We start from the raw sequence: 20,795 nt of genomic DNA, 5'->3' as shown, positions 1-20,795 counted from the left end.
AGAGAGATTACATTGCAGTTAAATGTGAAAAATAATGCAATAATAAACTCAAATGGGGTGCAGCATTGGAAATTGCTTGATTACAGTTTTTCATGAATTTGATTTCATTTTGTATATTTTTTGCAAAAAGTTTGCATTTTAACTTTTTCACTCTTTTCTTCATATATCCACTCTGCCTCTTTCGTACCATTATAATTTCAAGCTGTGACTGCCATGCGTCTATCTGAAATTATGTAAATGGTAGCAAAATATGAAATTTAGATGCGGCGTGTTTTCATATTTGAATGTGACATTTGTGGCAGATAACTGAAGAAACAAAGGTGCAGTGAAAAAATTATTGTGTAGACAACAAAACTGCCGCTGTTAAATTAACACTTGAAAGGGCACATAGGAATTTTGCTATCAGTAAATCAGCACAATTTAAGAAATTTGCATTTGCACATTACCTAAGAACATTGTTTCCTCTCCTTTCCCTAAAGAATGTGTCTGCCTGATCTTCGTTTTCCAGTAATTCCAGTCTTCACCCATATCCTGAAGATGTTCGAGTGAGGTTGTTTGGTGACCGGTTAAGTGGCCCAGTATGAGTGTGTATGGGTGTGTGAGCAAATGAGTTTGCAATAGACTGGTGCTGCTCAACAGGTGTGTTTCATCCCTTTTGTCTGTGAGTGTTAAAATAGACTCTAGAATCATGTCTTTAAACTAGCATAATGGAGTCAGAAAAAAGATAAACTGATCAATATTATCTTAAATTATCTTTGTAGAATCTGAAATCAGATTTAGAGACCCCTGAGTAGTATTTGGGTAGTAGCATTTTTTTATATACCACTTTGACTTTAAAAAAATTCAAAAAGAGTACTATAATTTATTCTTCTAAACCTGTTAAATCCTGAGCTGGATCGCAGGGAGCTGGAGCCTATCCTATCAAGCATAAGCTGCAAGGCAAGAACAATCCATGGACATGGCACCAGTCCATCACACTTCATTACACACTCACTAGAGCAAATTTAATGTCACAAGTTCATCTAATATGTATATCTTTGGGTGGAAGCCAGAGCATCTGGAGGACACCTGTGTGGATACTGGTTGAACATACAAACTACATGCGGGGGGATGTGAACGCTGGTCTTCTTACTGCGAGACAGTAGCACCACCACTGCGCCAGTATGCCACCCTAAAAAGACTAATGAAAGAGTAAATATGATAAATGTAAATATGCTAAATATATGCCTTTACTTAATCCCTGATCTGAAAAGAGCAAGGTTTCCGTTAACTTCAAACTGTCGATATACCTTTGCCTCAAAAGCATTCATGTAAATTGTAAGCTGATCATTCCGTACAAGCCTACAATTGAAAGATATCAGATGTAATAGCCAAGTCACTGCCATTCGTTTTTACAGGTGGAAGTCAATGAGGCAGCAATCATGAAATGTAACACCTACTGGTGCGAAGTAATGGGCAAAATAATGCTTGGGCATGCATGAATTAATGTATACTTTCTTCACTGCATATAAGAAAGAAAGTAAAATTAATCAGAATGGAATGAGATCAGCAGTATATTAGTTTCCAAATGTACTAAATCATTAATTTAGAAGCTGTAATAACTGAAATCTGAAAATATTTCACGTGAGATAATTTTCTGATGTCCGAGTTCTGTCCTTAATTACTGTAATTATTTGTATTTTAATTTTTACAGTCTGAACTGTTTACCAAGAAACATTTTTAATCCCATAATATTATAAGTACATGTGTTAATTTTATAAAGATTATTGTCTGTTCTAATTGTTATAAAAAGTGAATTTAAGCTGCATATTTATTATGGTGATGTCAGAGTCTCTACCGCTCCCAGGTGTTTTTTTGTATACATGACTGTCGTGTACCTCACGAGTATATTAACTGACGGAGATGTTCAGAAAAGGCAAAGGTGCCACTTTAAACTCTGCTGAACTTGTTAATCTAGGTGAGCACAGTAGGTGAAATGTAAGATACGTAAGTAACACGTGAAATTGGATCCCTTACTCTAGGTGTATATAACACCATTCCTGCCGCCTTAATACGAGAGGAGCATCTCCACAACAAATGAATGAGGTGAGAAACAATCATCAGAAGAAACAGCCGGCATTTAAGTAATCGCTCACGTTAAGCAGCAAGCCAACAGGTAACCAATATATTCGCAGGGAATGGTTATATGGAATCCAAGAAACAGCGCGAGCCTGCAGAAACAAGAAGATAGTATATTAATACACGTGCTACCACTGTGAAGTGATAAATCCAATGCAAAGATTGAAGTTGCAAATTATTAAATGACAGCAGCTAAAAATTAAAGCAAGAATGAGTCAACGCTTTATTGTCCTTAATTAGCATTTGAACTGAAAGGCAGCTAATATTGTACAAGTTAAGTTAAATGTTTTATAAGATTTTCATGGGCACTGTTTTACTTATCTCCTTAGCGTATCTAATTATTTAATTTATTATTAATAAGCGGGCGCCGAAAATTGATGGATGGATTATTTGTAACAGGAAACAGTTGCCCATTTGTTGAGCTGTTTCAGTTGATGTCACTGATTGATTAATTAATCGATAAAACCATCGATTCATTCATTTTCCGAGCGGATTTCTTCCAATTAAGCACCATTTTAAGCAGCAATCTGCAGCAGCTGCGCCAGGCGCAAGTCCTTAAAATACAAGATTTGTACAGCTTTCTTCTAAGGTCTCACTTTCTGTTGGTGAAATAGTTGTGACAGTTAAATGGCATTGCTGGGTCTGGCAGTCTATTCAAATGCGTAAAAAAAAGCAACTTACATAATATTGGTTTATTCATGCAACATATTCTCTCACAGGCAATAATGAAAAGTTTAAGTATTTTAAGGGCTATGAAAATAATAAAAAATACTGTAAATTAAACTATAGTAATTATAACTATCGATTAAAATGAAAATCACAGCAATCAAAGACTATTCGTCTTCTACCAAGACCAATTTCATTACATCTATTTTCGTATATTGTGCGAGCAGCGACTTTGAAAATTGTGTAATACCTTGACTTTATTTCTAAATATAGACGACTTTCTAGCTGAACCTGTTTAAAGTGATTAAGAAGTTGCTGAAATAAACACGTGGCTACCAAACAGACCACAACCCACCCCCACCAAATTTCAAGCACAAACCATTAGAAATTAACAGAAAAGCCATTAGTCATTTAGTGGGGCTTCTTTTTTTTCCTGAAGGAAATCGTTTTATTTTACAAGTAAAAAATAGTTACTGGTAGAACAGAAAATCCATCCATCCATTTTCCAACCCGCTGAATCCGAACACAGGGTCACGGGGGTCTGCTGGAGCCAATCCCAGCCAACACAGGGCACAAGGCAGGAACCAATCCCGGGCAGGGTGCCAACCTACCGCAGGACACACACAAACACACCCACACACCAAGCACACACTAGGGCCAATTTAGAATCGCCAATCCACCTAACCTGCATGTCTTTGGACTGTGGGAGGAAACCGGAGCGCCCGGAGGAAACCCACGCAGACACGGGGAGAACATGCAAACTCCACGCAGGGAGGACCTGTGAAGCGAACCCGGGTCCCCAGGTCTCCCAACTGCGAGGCAGCAGCGCTACCCACTGCGCCACCGTGCCGCCCAGAACAGAAAATCGTTTTATTTTAACTCCGACACATTAAGTGAAAGGTATGATTTCAAGCCATTGGCATCAATATAGACTTAATAAACTGTAATTCCTGCCATGAGAACTATCCTGTTCCGCAAGTACTTTCCGCATAGCTGAATATTTTAGTTAACATTCTGTGGTGTGATCTGAATCACCACCCTTGACGGTTTACGTAAGAACTGTAATCAAGATCGCCTTATCAGCCCCTGAGCAGATTAAATGACATTTCAGTTCTCTTGTTAGTAGCTGGTGAAAATTACAACAATGTTCATTTTTAGTACCTGATCAGTCCTCCCCTTTTTTTTGTTTATGTTAATGACTTTTATTCTGTATTTTCACTAATTGGGTTTTTATGCTGTCAAAGATCATCATTACCTCTTGTTTGGTTGTTATGGCTAAGCAAGCAGAAAATTGATTCCATCTCTTCTTCTGTCCACTGTTCACCTCTTTGTAAAGTTTTTCTCCACCTTTTGGAATCTTTTATTTGTAACACTCCTTTTAAAACTCCAGTGTGTGGCTCCATCATCTACTTGATTGTCCAGGTCTTCAGTTTTTGGCTTAACTTGTTATTATTTCTGCATTTTTTGTGAAAGAAAATTTTATGATTTTTAGTATACACATCTTTAGTATACACTCTTTCTAACATATTTTTTCCACAAATATTTTTTCTTTTTATTGTAAAAGTCCTTTGACTAGTATATACAAAATTCAAACTGTCTCATAGTTTCTAGTAGAATTTCATTGTTTATGACATTTTGTAAGGTTATCTCATGGGATCCAATATGTAAGCATTTTGCTAAAATGTAAACTTTCAGATGTATGGCAATTTTTTATAGGCAACACAATTATTAAGGTTTCAGAAGTACTATTTCCTTTATTCTGTTTCATTGTTTGCGTTTTGAATTAAAAACATTTATGCCATGCACAAGATGAAAAATATATTGCATACTTTTTAGAAGCTAATTTATGTGAATTTCTATATAGGACAGTGTTTGGTACATGGATTAAAGAAGTTGTTAGAATTTATGTAGGGTTTTTACTAGTGGCTATAAAGGTTTTGCCATATAAAATATATATCTTGCATATGGTATATACTGTATTTTATCTAAGTTGATAAAACATTAACTGTTGTGTAAAGGGTAACACTATGAAACATTCTTAATACTGTTGTTTAATGATTGTGCAGAATATCTACCGTGAAACAGAAATGTCTGAAGAAGGTAAACGAAACACTGAAAACGAGGGTACGTTTTTATTTCTTGATCCAATGAGCTTGATATTTGTTGAAAGTTTTCAGTTTTTGCTGTTTTGGTATTTTATTGTGCACTCTTCGCCTGATAAGTGTTTTTGAAGTTTCTTTGGATGTAATGCTATTTAAAATACTTATTTATTATAACAGCAGTTCTATCCCACTAAATTGATTAATAATTTGAACTTTTATAGATTCTATTGTCCATGTGTATGACAATCCATCATTCCAAAAAGAAGAAGAAAATGAAGTGGAATTTTCAGAAAATGTCAGCAAAAAGAAAAAGTAAATAGCTTCTACTTTTATGTGTTTACTGATCTATCACCCTTGCCAAAAAAGTGCATGTGATATTGCCGCTTTGTAACATGAGGCCTTTGATAAAGGTTGGATAAAAGTCCTGTACTGTATGGGCTGAAACAAAAACTTCTATATAATGAACTCCTAAAAAGCTTTTCTTTAACTGACTAATTCAATTTTTCATTTTCCTTGTGTTTAACTTCTAATAAATTTTAATGCATTCCAAAACCTGCTAAAACAAAAATTCTAAAGTTTCCATAACTAATTTGTTTTACATTGATTAAAAATCACTTGAATAATAAAATTTAGCAATAATGAAGATGCTAATAATGAGTGATCTACCTTAACAATGTTACCTATGAATGTTTTCTATTAATTCTTTTTTATGTACTATAAAAACATTATAGCTATTATAAATATAGATGTTATAAATAATACTTCAATTTTCATTAAAATTTCTCTTAAGTTGTTCTTCTAATTTAAGAACTTTGCAGTGACCAGCATGGTCTATAAGACAAAGTATAATTAGTTTTTTTTTTTTTTTTCCTTCTCAATTAACAATTTGCAGTTTTTTCCAATCTGTATAAGTAAAGCCGATATCATATTACTCAACTTCTAATTGTGGGGAATGTCCGATATGCTGAGCTGCTGTCGCTGATCTTGTTGCCAGACCATGTCAATTATGACTGAAATTGTTGCCCACATTACATTTACTGATTGAGTGCCCATCTTCCAGCACAGCTGTGCTCTCCCCTTTTTCTTACAGCCAGAAGCATGCTGCCTGATGACACCAGCACTGTATGAAGGGTTAATAGCTGTGGCGAGTAAAGCAACAATCTTGATCCTTTTATTTATTTATTTATTTCCATTCGATGATGGTACATAAATCACAAGACATCAGACAGCTGAACTTCTGTTCTGTTTGTGAGGTCCAAAGCTCCTGCAAGCTTTTTTTCTTGTTGCTGCCTTCTATGCATTGTACTTTCAGATGCATATTCATTGGTTGTCAGCTGTCATGCACACAGAGCCTACTCCCACCTGTTAGATTTCATGGCAGTGAGTCACTGGGTATTTTACATTAGTTGACCAGGATCATGGGAGTGTGCCTCCAACTTCATCTAACTCACTAAGATTATGTAAATGAAGGCTACAACTGAAAATCTCTGGAAAAGTTGTGTCATGTGACATCACCTTAAGCTGATACTGACAAGGAATCGGAGAACCTAAACTATACCAAGGAAATGCACCTTACCCTGGGATAGTACCACAAGATTTTTCGCTTTAGAAAAGAAGCTTTTGGGCCTAAAGATTTCTTTTGATATTTAATATGTTTGTACTTGTTCTTCCACAGATGTTATGTGAAATTCTTAAAGGGTTACTCATAAATAATGAAACCCACTCCTTCTGGTTTACACTGTATTTAGTCTTGCACCTCAGTAATCTATAGTCCTGGGGCTATTTGTTTCTAACATCTCAAATCAATACACAGACATACGGTCAGGGAATTTGAACTTCTGTCTGGAGTTGGCCCTAACCAAAGAGGTCCTACCGCCTAAATTATATGCCAATGTCACTTGAAGCAACATCTCTGCAATGCATTTTTATGTATGGTCTTAATAATCCTAAAATGTTAATTTCTAATTATCTCAATGACTACACCAGTTGAAATGCACCTCATTTCACTAAATTTTGTATACATTTTTATTCATTTCTCCTTTATTAGTAACATATACAATATTTCTCCACAACAATATTTCTTTTGACAACATTTGTAATTTCACAGTTGATATTAAGTCACAAAAAACTATCAAGTTTCAAATACTACAGAAAAAAATGAATACCTAAGTGTTTGAAAAAATATATGGAATTTTTTTCTATCTGGGAATGCACTAAAGCTGCTTTAAGGCTGAATATGGAGTGATAAATTTTAGATAATGCTGCTTCTTCTTCTTCTTTTTTTCTTCAAATGTTAAATATGCTTGTACATACTGTGCCCACATTTCTAAATTCTCAATAATAGGAGAGGATCGAATTTTGGTTAAGGTGCAGAAGACGCACAACATACATGTATATTCATTTGTATAGAGTTATCTTAGAGTCATCAAACAAGTGATGTTAGAAGAAAACTGAAGTGCCAGAAAATATGCAGAGAACATTGGCTGATTTTACACAGTGACCAAATAAGGACACTCTAAGACTTATCTGAATAGTTCCACCATGCCACTATAATATTGTAGAGAATTGTACTTAATAGTCCAAAAGACTTATCTGAGTAATGTTTTATAGCTGCTTCTGTATTATACTGTACATTTTTTTTTAATTTCAGGAAGAAAAATAAAAAAGAAGAAAGTAAAAAGTTAGTGGGAATATTCCAGCTGGTTAGTATAAGCCATTTATTCAATGAATTATTACCTCTTCATTTTGATTACTGATTTATGTTTCTGTTTATATTTAGTGATCTTTTTTACTGGACCCTACACTCTGGGTTTGTAGTTGGTTAATTTTAATAAATGTACATATTTTGCTCTTTTCTGGGTTAACATGATAAATTACGCTGCAATACATTGAATACAAAAGATATTTAGTTTATTAAATCATATTCATATTCCCCATACTTTTTACAGAAAAGCAGCAGGCATAAATGTAAAATATAAACCTTTATTAAGGGTTACTATCCATCCATCCATCCGTTTTCCAACCTGCTGAATCCGAACACAGGGTCACGGGGGTCTGCTGGTGCCAATCCCAGCCAACACAGAGCACAAGGCAGGAACCAATCCCGGGCAGGGTGCCAACCCACCGCAGTAAGGGTTACTAAATTACTATAAAATAATTTATTATAGCTTTCAGGTACTTGTCAGAAAAAATATAGGGTCAAAAACATCAATCCAGTATCTTCATGTACTTCTTAAAATAATTCTGAATTAAAATTTGACATCTTTATGATAATCATTCTTATGTGTCGTTTTGTTTTTAAATACACAGTTCCACTATGCTGATGCTTGGGATATCATATTGATGATAATAGGTTTAGTCTGCTCTGCAGCACATGGCGTTGCACTACCGATAATGATCATTGTGTTTGGACAAATGACTGATAGCTTTGTGGGCAGTGGCATGCAAGTAAATATCACAGGTAAGACCTGCCTCATTCTCTTGTCATGCAATTTTTAAAGAGTAGTTTTAGTATTATTGATGGTTGTTGATATCTGTTGCAGCACTAATGAAATTGTCGATTCTTTAGGTTTCTTTAACCTTTTTTTATTATTTGTTACAAGCACTTGCTTGATAATGGCTGTTTTTATGTACTTTTTGACAGATTTATGAGGTATCTAATATTTATATATAATCTGTTGCTCTGTTATTTTATAGTTACATTCATAAACAAACAAAAATAATAACCTGCTGTTTAAGGTTTTGCCAGAAAACACAATATAATGCATGTAGATTTTGTTACTAATGCCAAATACTATGGTATGATAGGGTGCTGGTGTCTGTTCTGGTAGTATTATGCACAAGGCTGGACCAAACCCTAGTTGGGGCATCACTCTATTGCACAGCATTCACACACATACAAAACATTCTCACTCATACTGGTCCAAATTAGTGTTGCCAGTTAGATTAACATGCATGTCTTTGGAATGTGGGTGGAAAATTGGGAGTAATGTACTTAAAATGAGATGTGAACCCATGACTCTGGAGCTACCTGTGAGGCAAGAATCCCAACCACAATGGTGCTATTCCACCCAGTACTGCATACAGCAAGTTTAAAATATACAGAACACTTGAAATTGTATACTGTATTATACAGTATATGTACATGCTATTTAATTTATGCCAAATTAAAGTATGCATGTTTTATTTATGTATTTTCAATTTAAATAGCTATCTAACCAATTAACTTCTATCAACCTATAGCCTTTAGCATGAATTTAATGTAACATTTACGACTTGACTTAATCCAGTTCAGGGTAGTAAAGGGTCCAGTCTATTCTTACCTTTCAGGAACAAAGCAGAAACCATCCCTGAACCATCACAAGGCCCACCTATACACATACTCACACCTCCATGGGACTACTTTAGAATCCCCAATTAACCTAATATTAACATTTTTATGGATTTAGGAGAAAAACTAGAATACTCAGAGAGAAAAAGAAACACACGTAATAGAATACTGACAATGTGCTAACTTTGCATGGATAATGATGAGCCACAAAATTTCAAACCCAGGATGGCAGATTTGTGAAGCAGCAGCACTAACCACTGTATAACCATGTAACCCAAGATCAAATTACAAAGTTTTAAGTATAGCTTGATATGTTTTAATCTTCATTGTTTATCTGTACAGTAGACTCCAATCATAGGTCCTCTAAAGTAATACATTTACCAGTTATTCAATGGATTTAAATTACAAGCAAAGATATAACACATGCCTGATTTCAGAATTCTGCCTTTTTGAAAATATTGGACATTTTTTCTTGCAGTATATAGTGTAATGTGTATGCTGTGCATTATTAAAAGATGTTCAACACCAAAAAAGTATAATTTCTCAAGCAACTGATTTATTTAATTTACTCATAACTACTTTAAAATTGCATTATGTCTATGTTGTCAATGTGATTTTAAACTTTTTTCCCTTACTTGAAGTTTGATTTGTTTAAACAGTAAACTTCACACTGAATGCAAGTAGTTCAAACTGCCCTCAATTGACTGGGGTGGATATTCAAGCAGCTATGACAAGGTATATTTTCTTTCTTACATCATTTTATGAGTCCCTAATAGAATATATTGGAAAATTATAAAAAATGCTCAGATTCTATATATTCCGATTGAAAAGACCTACGGTAATGTTAAGTTTCTGGAGTATTTGTCCTACATAAAAATTAAATGTTAATTAATTTCACTGATTGAAAAAACAGTGGATTATAATATTTTATGTATTTTTTATATTAAAGTTACTATTTTAATGAGACACTAATTCTTTATTATGATGATCTGAAGGCTGACTTGCACAAAGCTTCATAAATGGAATGCGATCTAGATACATTTACTGTAAAGAAAGGAAGAAGGTCTTTACAATGAAAAGTGTATGAAAATGTAACTGGTAAAGAAAAAAGCTGAACTAAAATTATTTTCTCTTTTTGTCAGATATGCATATTATTTCATCGCCATTGGATTTTCTGTTTTGGCTCTTGCTACAATTCAGGTAGCAACATTTCTGCTGAGCTCTTCAAGACAGACACAAAGGATCCGTGAAAAATTCTTTTACGCAGTTCTTCATCAACACATGGGCTGGTTTGATGCACATGAATTAGGAACATTAAACACAAGACTGACTGAGTAAGTGACATTTTTATACTGTATTAAGAGCTTTATGCAATCTCACTAATGGACAAAATAAGCCTTGTGAAGAAACCATTTTACAAACATTACTCTTTTTAATGGTTTGTGGACCACCCCAGTGCACAAATGTTTGTTGATTATGTGAGGAAAATTGGAGTTCTTGGAGAAAAAAACATGAGGACATGGGGATAATGTGCAAATTACACACAGACAATTTTCGAACATGGAATTCAAACCCCGAATGCTGGAGCTGTGACAAAAAAAAAAACCTTGTGGAGAAATGAGTCTACAAACATCATCTCTTTTGCATTGGTTTGTGGACCTAAAATATATATTTATGGGAAAGGTGCTATATAAATAAAATGTATTATCAGTATTTTTATATAAACATTAAAATAGTGGGCAGTTGTGGGTTCTGTGTTGCTTACAACAGTTCAGTTTTCAGAGTTCTGAAACAAAAAAAAATCTTTTTTACTAGAGATTACAGCAGTTAAATAGTGCTTTATTTCAGTAGTTTTGGAAGGCAAGACTCAGCACTCCAAAGACAGTAAGCAAGTAGATTAATTTTACAAAACAGCTCCAGGATTTTATATAAATTAATCCCCTATGGCTACTCATTGTACAACACTTTGGGCTGAAATGCAAATTATAACTATTCTCAGGTGGAGGAAGTATTTACTGTCAAAACTCAAATCGCTTTAAAAAACTGAATTACTTCTTTGAATGAAAAATGTTCTTTTGTAGTAACAAAAACTATTATCAAGCACGGAGTCTGTTTACCTTCTCACATGGCTGTAGGTTCTTTGCTTAATTGGGTTTGGAACAAATTTCAAAACCAGGTATATAACGGTTACCTGTAATCTCTTACTTGTCTCACTGTCCATATCATAAGGCCCTCTAATTGCAGGCTGCTTTGCTGACTGGAACTTTTACTTCAAACCAGTTCACCAGCAAAACAGGGCTTCAGAAGAGTGTTCTGTTATACTATTATTGGACTGTAGCTAGACAAGATATGTGCATTCCAGCTTCCTGGCAATGCTAGTTAATAGGAAACATATATAAACACTGATTTAAGCTTTTCTTAAAAATGATTTTGCGTCAAAACCAATATCAACAAATATAAGCAACACAATCTGTGCAGTCTTTATTCAGTCCTAGATGACAATTTCCAGACACATATTTTCTTTAGGTGGAAATATATACCTTTAATCCTCTTTTCTCAGTGCCCAACTGCTAAGAGAGAGCTCCATGAAAGTGTCTGTTTCAGTTTTTGCAAAACAGAGAAACAGAGAAATGCTCTTTGTAGATGTCCATTTCTGCAACTGAGCCGAGCTCTTTACAAAAGTGTCAGAACAGCAGCATCTGAATTAAAGGACTTTCTTTGAAAAAGTCCAATAAAATGTAGCCCTCCCTTCTCAAACACAAAAAGACCTCGCTTACTTGTTTTCATCTTTATTAGCAAAGCTTACAGTTTTCTCAAAATACACAGAAAATGTTATTGAATCATTATTACAAAGTCAAGGTCATTTTCCATTATGAATCAAATGTTCCACTTCCTAACTAACTAAAATACTCTAAATCCTGCTTTGCCTTTCAGTTTTCCCTGAATACCCTGCACTCTTGTTCCATTTGACAAGACTTTCAGGCTAAGGGCTGCTACCTGAAATATATCCCCCATGCATCTGTGATAACCTCATCAGAATTATTTTATGGACAAGGAACATGGTTGCCCAAAAACTTTCCATATTTAACTTAACATATATGTTGCCCTGAAGGGTAAGGAAGAGTAAAAGACCTCTCCACTACCTTCTAAATAAAAGCAAGTATGCCTGGAGTGATTGACCCTTATATGTGTGATCGTGTTCACATACAGCATTCAAGGCATGTTCCATAGTGCTGTACATGACCCAAGGTTAATGCTTCTGTAATTTGTAGAAAATAAATTCTAACTTTTTCTCTTATCTGTATGTGTATTTTGCAAATCTACATTCCAAAAATATCTCCTTCTGCTATTAAATATATTGTGCTTTACTGGGATAAGACTTCCTGTATTAAAAATTTTATAGGATACGTATATTTAAATGCACATTTACTGGGTTCTTGAAGCTAAGTAGCAAACTTGAAATATTGCTTGTTTTATTCATTATGATAATATTTCAGACAAAAGACAGCTATTTGGACGGGCCAGGCAGCCCTTGGCCTACTTTAGATAACCTTTTAATATGTATTTACTTCATTTAATGGTAGTAGCTCCAATTTTTTTTTCTAGGATTACTATATGGATTGCAATTTTATCTCTACAATGTCTTCACGCAAACGTATAACATCAGGATAACTGATCATCATGATGATCAAGTAGCCCATGAACAATCGATTTTAATGCCAAATCATCAAATGAGAGAAAACTCTTAAATATGTTAAGTTTATGCATATCACAGCTTGTGCTATAATATTGTTTGGAAATCTTATAGCCTTTGTCATGCTAGACATGAGCTATCCGCCAGATAGAAGAGTGAACAGAAAATGTACAGGGTAAGTAGGTTCAGAAAAGATCTTAATGGTTATATATGACCATCAGAGAAACTGAATAGTGTTGAGGTGTTGACCAGTGAATTTAGAAGTGGTACACACCATTCTCTTTCTCTATAGCTGCCTCTTGTCCTTGACATAGATTGCCATTTGAAACAGCATTGGAGAGGGACAAAGTATGTCCATTCAAAATGTATGCATGCACACACTATGTTTATTGCATTGTATCTGTTGAATTGTTTTTGTGCTTTATTGACTGTTTTATGTTTTATTTTAAGCTGTACTGTAAATGTGCATTATTCTTGTCAACAGGCAGAAAATAATATAAAAATAAACTGAAATAAATTTAACTCATTTGAATGTGTGGCAATGATCCATAACAAAGTGATCCTTAGAAGTTGTGGCTGCACTTATAGAGATAAAATATATATCATTTAAAAGATAATTACATATTCACTGTAACTGATCATTAAATTTCACAAAATTATAATGAAAAGCACTTCATTCATGACTACATTCTAAGTTCAAGGAAAGAAGCAAAGTAGAAAGTATTAATCCTACAAAATAAAACATTACATATATGGGGGCAGTGCAACAAATGATTAAATATTAAATTGTAACTTTTGGTGGATATTACACGTTTTGTTTGTGTAGTTATACCTGTATTTTGTATTTTCAATCAAAATGGGAAAAAATATATCTGTCATCCTTCCAGACTGGACAGTGCCAGTCATGTATTGTGGTTTTCAGACAATTAGAAGAGGCTTTGATAAATCCACGGAAGTCATGATTTTGATCTTTTTGTGCTGTTGTTTCTGTAGTGATGTTAATAAAATAAAAGAAGGCATTGGAGACAAAATCTGCATCTTTCTTCAGTTCTTCTGTACCTTCATAGCAGGGATTATCATAGGATTTGTCCATGGCTGGAAGCTTACATTGGTTATTTTGTCAGTCAGCCCTCTCATTGGAGTTTCAGCAGCTGTGTGGACAAAGGTAACAAAGTTTTATTGTTTTACAGTTACCGTTTTCAAGAAATTCCCCTAAATGTTGTATTGCATGCAATGTCTGAACTGATAAATACACAAAAAAAATAAAACAATGTTTTTTTTGAGTGGGTGGAAAGCAAAGAATATTGTTTCCTAAGGGTTATTCTGCATCTGAAACTTCTGACTCCTTCCTTGGCCACTCTCCAATGCCACCCCAATCTTCCATGGCTCCTTTCATGTGCAATATACTGTATGACACCGTGTCCAAGGTTTATTGTGAGTGAAGAAAATAATAGAGAGGTAATTACATGAACTTAGAAGTTGCCTATGGAAGATACCACATCAGTAACAAAGAGGCAAAATGATCAGGGAGACAAAATGCAAGGAGAAAATGATAATCGGACTTAATTTATCCAAAATGATAGATAAAGTACCACCATATTTACCATATTGTCATATCCTGTGACATAGTTGATGTGATGATGAAGATCAAATGACGATTGTAAGATGCTGGTAAAATACAAATAAAAGTTTCCCAAAACAAATGGAAACAATAAGAAAAGCTTCAAAGCATAATCTGCACTGTACAAAACCAAAAAACACTTGAAATATACATAATGTAGGAATAATTTCAGCTCCACACGCTCTCACCTTCCTCATGCATTGCCTTCTTGCACATTCATGCCTCCAGTTCTGCCTTTCACCGCTCATTTGGAATCTCTTCCTCAACTGTTTAAGACAGTCCAAACCGGAATCCCCAGTGAGGCTCACTGGTGGCTTTTATCATTGGTAAAACACCTTAGAAATGTTTCAGTTAAGTGGTCTCTAGACACTCTCCCTCTTTCCATACTCTGAGCAAGAATACATTTTGCCATGCTTTTAGCCACAGAGACAAAGCTTAGCAGCTGAGATGGAAACATATGTACTAATGGAGCAAATCTCACTTCTGAGGAAACTTCATTTCTTTTGTTTGCAAAATGAGAATCTTTTTCTCTACTAATTCAATTTTGTTTAAATTGTTTCATTCATTACTACCAAAAAGATTCAGACATGAGTAAATTATTTCCTGCATAAAATATGATCTCACAACAGTCCACTTACTTGGGAATCATAATTACACAACCATTTTAAGATTTATTCAGCTGGTCATGTCTATATCTTACATTAGCTGTGAGGAATAAAATTGTTAAAACAAATATGTTTCCAAGTTATCTATATCTTTATATATACATTCCAGTATATATTAATAACGCTTTATTTATGAAATTGTAGGTTTGCTCATTTGGATCACAAAAATTCTACAGATACATAAAGTGAATTCTTCTGATATCTAAAACAGAGATCATATGACACTACCTAACTTCTCATTCTTTTACTGTGCTGCCTGTATGTATATTATGAAATTATGAAAGGCATCAGAAAAAGTATAAATTTATAATGGCTTGGTTAGCCATAAAAAGGAATTTCTATGCAAAATATTCCTTTATGAATCCATTGTGCATCAGTTACAAATAATTACCATGAAATAAATAGAAATGGATCATTTATCAAAAATTATATTAGCTAACCAAACAAGCCTGATGAATTAAATTATCTCATCATTTGTCAAACTTCTTATGTTTTTATTTTAAATATGGAACCAGAGCAGGAGACACTTTAAGAATGAGATGTTACTATAAGCTTCATTCTTACAAGACAATCCTATTTCCTCAGTCCTTTAAAAAGTACATCATATAAAACATATGGAATGTATTTGGCATAAGAACTTTTATTATTCCATGACATTTGTCTTACTTTAATCAGATGTAATATGTCAAAAACTTTTTCCATTAATGGCATTTTGTGGTTGATTCACAAGTTCTTGTTTTACAGATTCTGGCCACTTTGACTTCAAAAGAACTAACATCCTATGCAAAGGCGGGTGCAGTCGCTGAAGAAGTTCTGGTTGCAATACGAACTGTTGTTGCTTTCAATGGACAACAAAAAGCTTCAGAAAAGTATGTTTATTAAAATACAGATATGGGTAGCACATATGAATTGAGTATACAAAGTTATATTTTAAATAAAAAGGACAGCCTGGTTGTGAAACACCAAGTTGAAAAAACCAATATGAAGCCACGAGAGAAGTAATTTGTATGAAAGCACGTAGTCTATATAAATTTTTTCAGCTGTATAATTTATAGATGTTTTGTTTTTCAGGTTAAGTTATTCCAGTTTCTAAATATTCTTGCTAAACTTTGAAATAGCCTGAAAACCCCAGCGTTGTGTTTAGCAGGCCACAACCATAGCATTTCTGCAGTAGTCCACACCTTGGTGTTGGAAATTCTAGTACCCCTAGTTTTTGGCTCTCCAGTTATGCAGTACTTTCTTATAACCAGAGCCATTTATGAATTTGCATCTTGTACTCTGATTGGGTGTAGTAAAACTATTGTCACTGAGAATTATAATGCTTCTGTTCTCTAATGACTCTTTAGCTTTCCTCCACTAATACATTAAAATCTGGTCCCTGATGGTTTTTTATCCTACCATATTTTACTGAAAGTCCCTCTTTTCTTTGTTTAAGCACCTCTCAGGAAAAGATACAAGTTTTCAAAATGTGTCTCATTCATAAACAACTGGACAGGGTGTACATGCACATACCCCCAGTGGTCCAATGAAGAGCTGCCAATAAATCTAAAGAACATCTTTGCAATGGGAAAGAAAAAACAAAATGTTTAGGGAAAAATCCACACAGATACAGTGAGAACACGAAAACCTGATGGACCCAGGAGTCTGGATCAGTAAGACAGAAAGGCTAACCAGTGTACCACCAAAACACCCATTCATTTACTTTGAGTTTTCTTGATTATGATATTGGAGACAAAGTTAAAAACAGTGTCACTGAAAAGCATTTAAATTAACAAATTAATATTTTATTCATATAGTGAATGTAACAGGCTTATATTGATTATAATTGCAACAAATAAATATTTTTTCCAATTTTCTTGTAGATATGAAGCAAATTTAGTAGAAGCTAAACAGCTTGGAGTGAAAAAGTCCATCACAACAAATTTATCACTTGGATTGTCACAGTTTTTTATATTTTGTGCTTATGCTCTGGCATTTTGGTATGGGACAAAGCTTGCCATTGAAGAACCTGACAATTATTCTATTGGGAAAGTACTTATTGTAAGTTGGATACTTCACCATGAAGATACATCCTTCAGGACAGAATTGATTACATGTACAGCAGTGAATGTGTTTCTTAATTATTAGGAGTTTAACCTGTCATGCTATCATTTTACTAGAACTATATTAATGTGTTACTTCTGCTTGCATTTTAAATGTTTAAATTAAAATGATTCTATTTTTTTGTTATTGTTTTATTTGCCTCTCTACAAGGTGTTCTTTTCTGTGCTCATTGGGACGTTTTCACTGGGTCAGGCTGCACCCAATTTAGAAAGCATAGCAAATGCTCGTGGAGCTGCATATGAAGTGTACAAAACAATCGATGAGGTAAAACTGCTGCTAAATTATTTTTCAGAAGCTGTTGTATGTTTATGATCCAACTTTTCTTTCGTATATTTTTATCACCAGCCATAAATCATTCTTTAAAATGCTGAAAAAGTGAATGAAAAAACTGAAGTATATGAACCATTAATGGTTCTACCTATAAAAAAAAGTATATGATTAAGAAATTAAAGTAATTTAATGTATACCTTTTAATAAAAGTATAATATTCTTTAGTTAAACATTTAATAAAACATGTTTTTAAACTTTTCATTATGTGAGAATTTACCTAGAATATGCTGTAATCAGAGAACAAGGCAATTAGCACATTAACAGTGTGTTCCAGATACTCTGCAATCAGTAACAGTATATGTGTACCTGCTTTGTATTTATATCTGCATTAAGTATTAGACTTTAATGGCTGAGGTTTAATAAAATAGACTGTAATTATATTCATAACTACAGTATAGCTAGATGCTGTATACTTTAATTGATAATTTCATATCTGGTAAAAATAGCTAATTACACTGTAATGCATTTAAATGCTTGCTAACATAACAAGCTAAACAGTGTACTTACTGTATACCTCCATTAGTGTTAATTATGTATGTGTATTACTACTTTTATATTATGTTATTAATGCAATCATAAAAGATAAATATGCAAAAGTAATTTTGCATGAAAGGCTTTTATGAACTATTTTACATTTCACTCTTTAAAGCTAAGGAAGGATGACTTACTAATGCTAATGACACCAAGTGACACAACAGAAGACCAGATATACAAAGAGATCTGAACAAACTAAAGTCCCTATCACAATTTTTCTGGACATTTTCAGTTACAGACTTCATTTCCATAATCTTAGAGAGTCGGAAACAGTCACAACACAATCTTATGATTTCCAATCATGTAGTCAGATATCTCCAGCAACCAGTCTATTACTCATCCCAACAAAATCAAAACAGTTTTGGTTTTATCTTAAGTTTCTAGGGACAGGCTTGTTGTATTGAACACCTGACATAAAATAAGTGCTCACCCATAAGTAAAATGAATACAATGCAGCTACAAGGAGATAATGAGCTTGTGAGATTTGGACCTCAAAAACAGAAGATAGATTTGTCTGTCTGATGTCTTGTGCTTTACATATCACAACAGAAAGGGAAAAAAATACCTCAGATTGCAACTGAACTCACCATACCTGTAAAGCATTCATAAGGCACCTGCTCTGTCGGGCAGCACGTATTGGCTGTCAGAAAAAAAGTGATATTTTGGAATTGTGAAACTGTAATGGAAAGTCTAATTTATCATCCCCTGTGATTTATAGTTGTGTAATTGCAATTTCAAGTTGTGTAATCAGTAATTGCAATCATCATATTTAACATCCTCTCCAACTGGAAGTCATGTAATATGATGCTGGTTTAAGTAGCAGTAAATCACAAGTCAGCAATAATTAATAAAAATCAGTAAAAAACTCTGTTAGATCTTTAGTGGGCTTAATGGCCTGTACTTGTCAAAAAATGTTCTAATGGATGAAGTAGACAAGATTGGAGAGCTTTGTTAGGGTGAATGGCCTGTTCTTGTAAAAGTTCTAATATTCTAAAAAAAAAAATCCTAATTTGTAAAAGCTGTAACAATAGTAATACCGTACTTTAATAAAATGAAAAATTTCAATGTTTGTGTATATTCAGAGATTGAGATTTTTCACTTCAGATTTTGACAGGTAACAATAACTGTTCTTTAATTTCTCTACAGATTTTTTTGTGTGGTTCCTTTATAGAACCGTTGCTTTACAAAGAACAATTTCAATCTGGGAAAGGTTCTTTATAAATGAAGTTGGTTGCTTTTGTTTTAAAAAGTTTGTAATATTTAAATAAAGCCCAAAATTTTTAATGTATGGTAGACTACCTAGTCTCACAGATTACAAAAACCTGGACTTGGCCTTTGTTACTGTAGGTACACTAGCAGGACACTAACACATTAAGAAAATCTGGATGTACCATGTGTTACTGTAGGTATGCAGTGAGTCATTTTAAAATCATGACTTATTGGTATTTCACAAATCTATTACCTTCTATACATGGTTATTTACTGTTTGGAGCCTGCTACATATCTACATCAATAAATGTTCTTTCTGGATCCTTCTTCTGCATGGGTCTTTTGGAAACCAAAAATGGTTCCCCTATGGCATCTCCCTGAAGAGCCACTTTAACATCTTTACTTTTAAGACTGCAGATTATGTATTCTGATTTTGACTGTGGGTCCTGTAGCAGTATTTTAAAGTGTTGGATTTTACTTCATTTTAATATAACTTTGAGCATATCTTAATATTTTTTCCATGATAGTCTATATACCTTTCATGACAGATAGATAGATGGAATGTTATTCATCGGCAGGGGGAAATTTGGCTTATTACAGAAGCTCTTTAAATAAATAAATATATATATTTTTATATTAAAGTGACTTGCTGAGTCTTTGTGGATGGTGATTACTTTCCTGACTTACTGCCCATTTATGTCTTTGCGCACATTTTTCATGGGATTCTTTGAATCCATATAATCACTCCACATTTCTACATCACTTAACTTACCCCATAAAACTGGAAATATTTGTGTAATCACAGTAACACTACAACAGGAGAACCTTCTGATCGAAAAAAGATGTTGACCCACTTGGATGAAGACCCAAATGAGTAAACACAGTGATGAGGGTTCCCCATAATGACACTGCACCTCGGGCTCACTGAACAGCTATGCAGCTACTAACAACCAAAAGATTGTTACACTACCCGAACACCTGATATAAAAGTTTTAGTGTGCTCATATGTTACTCTTGATCCTAAAAACAGTATATCATTATGTAGGCTGAACCAACTTCACTGTTTACATAATAAATTTTGGCATTTGCTAATTTCAAATGAAAGGTCCCCTATTAGTATATTTAAAGTCCTAGATATACTCATGGAATATTACTTTATTCCATGAATATAGTAATATGTTTCAGTTGTGGTGTTTTTCATGGTACTTGTTTGCTAGAATAACTCATGCAGTAGATGTCTTATTTTCAGTTTTTTGTAACAAATCCATGCTTTATGCCTAACGTAAAGATAACACAAAATTAATTAATAGAGCTTCTGTTTTTTTATACAAGTGTGGTTTCTAGTTGCTAACAATTATCCTGGGTAGTAGGTATTCTTCTCAAGGAAAGTGATGAACTGAAATCTCATCCATAACTGGTTACT

At 33.8% G+C, this 20,795-nt stretch overlaps 1 protein-coding gene across 2 annotated transcripts in view; it reads left to right on the top strand.

Annotated features, from left to right (window-relative positions):
* The first annotated feature begins 1,997 nt into the window (after window positions 1-1,997).
* Window positions 1,998-20,795, top strand: part of abcb5 (ATP-binding cassette, sub-family B (MDR/TAP), member 5) — a 56,254-nt gene continuing 37,456 nt past the window's right edge. Inside the window, exons 1-11 of one of the 2 annotated variants that reach the window (XM_028818312.2) lie at window positions 1,998-2,155; window positions 4,851-4,908; window positions 5,108-5,198; window positions 7,537-7,588; window positions 8,196-8,346; window positions 9,876-9,951; window positions 10,359-10,550; window positions 13,904-14,075; window positions 15,941-16,065; window positions 17,059-17,236; window positions 17,450-17,563. In XM_028818312.2, the coding sequence (XP_028674145.1) occupies window positions 4,872-4,908; window positions 5,108-5,198; window positions 7,537-7,588; window positions 8,196-8,346; window positions 9,876-9,951; window positions 10,359-10,550; window positions 13,904-14,075; window positions 15,941-16,065; window positions 17,059-17,236; window positions 17,450-17,563 (1,188 nt within the window). In that variant the 5' untranslated portion in view covers window positions 1,998-2,155; window positions 4,851-4,871. The remainder of the gene's footprint in view (window positions 2,156-4,850; window positions 4,909-5,107; window positions 5,199-7,536; window positions 7,589-8,195; window positions 8,347-9,875; window positions 9,952-10,358; window positions 10,551-13,903; window positions 14,076-15,940; window positions 16,066-17,058; window positions 17,237-17,449; window positions 17,564-20,795) is intronic. The other variant, XM_028818311.2, reaches the window with a different exon arrangement.

Source organism: Erpetoichthys calabaricus, chromosome 13 (assembly GCF_900747795.2).
Source record: "Erpetoichthys calabaricus chromosome 13, fErpCal1.3, whole genome shotgun sequence".
Lineage (NCBI taxonomy): Eukaryota > Metazoa > Chordata > Cladistia > Polypteriformes > Polypteridae > Erpetoichthys > Erpetoichthys calabaricus.
This window is presented reverse-complemented; position numbering and strand designations above follow the sequence as displayed.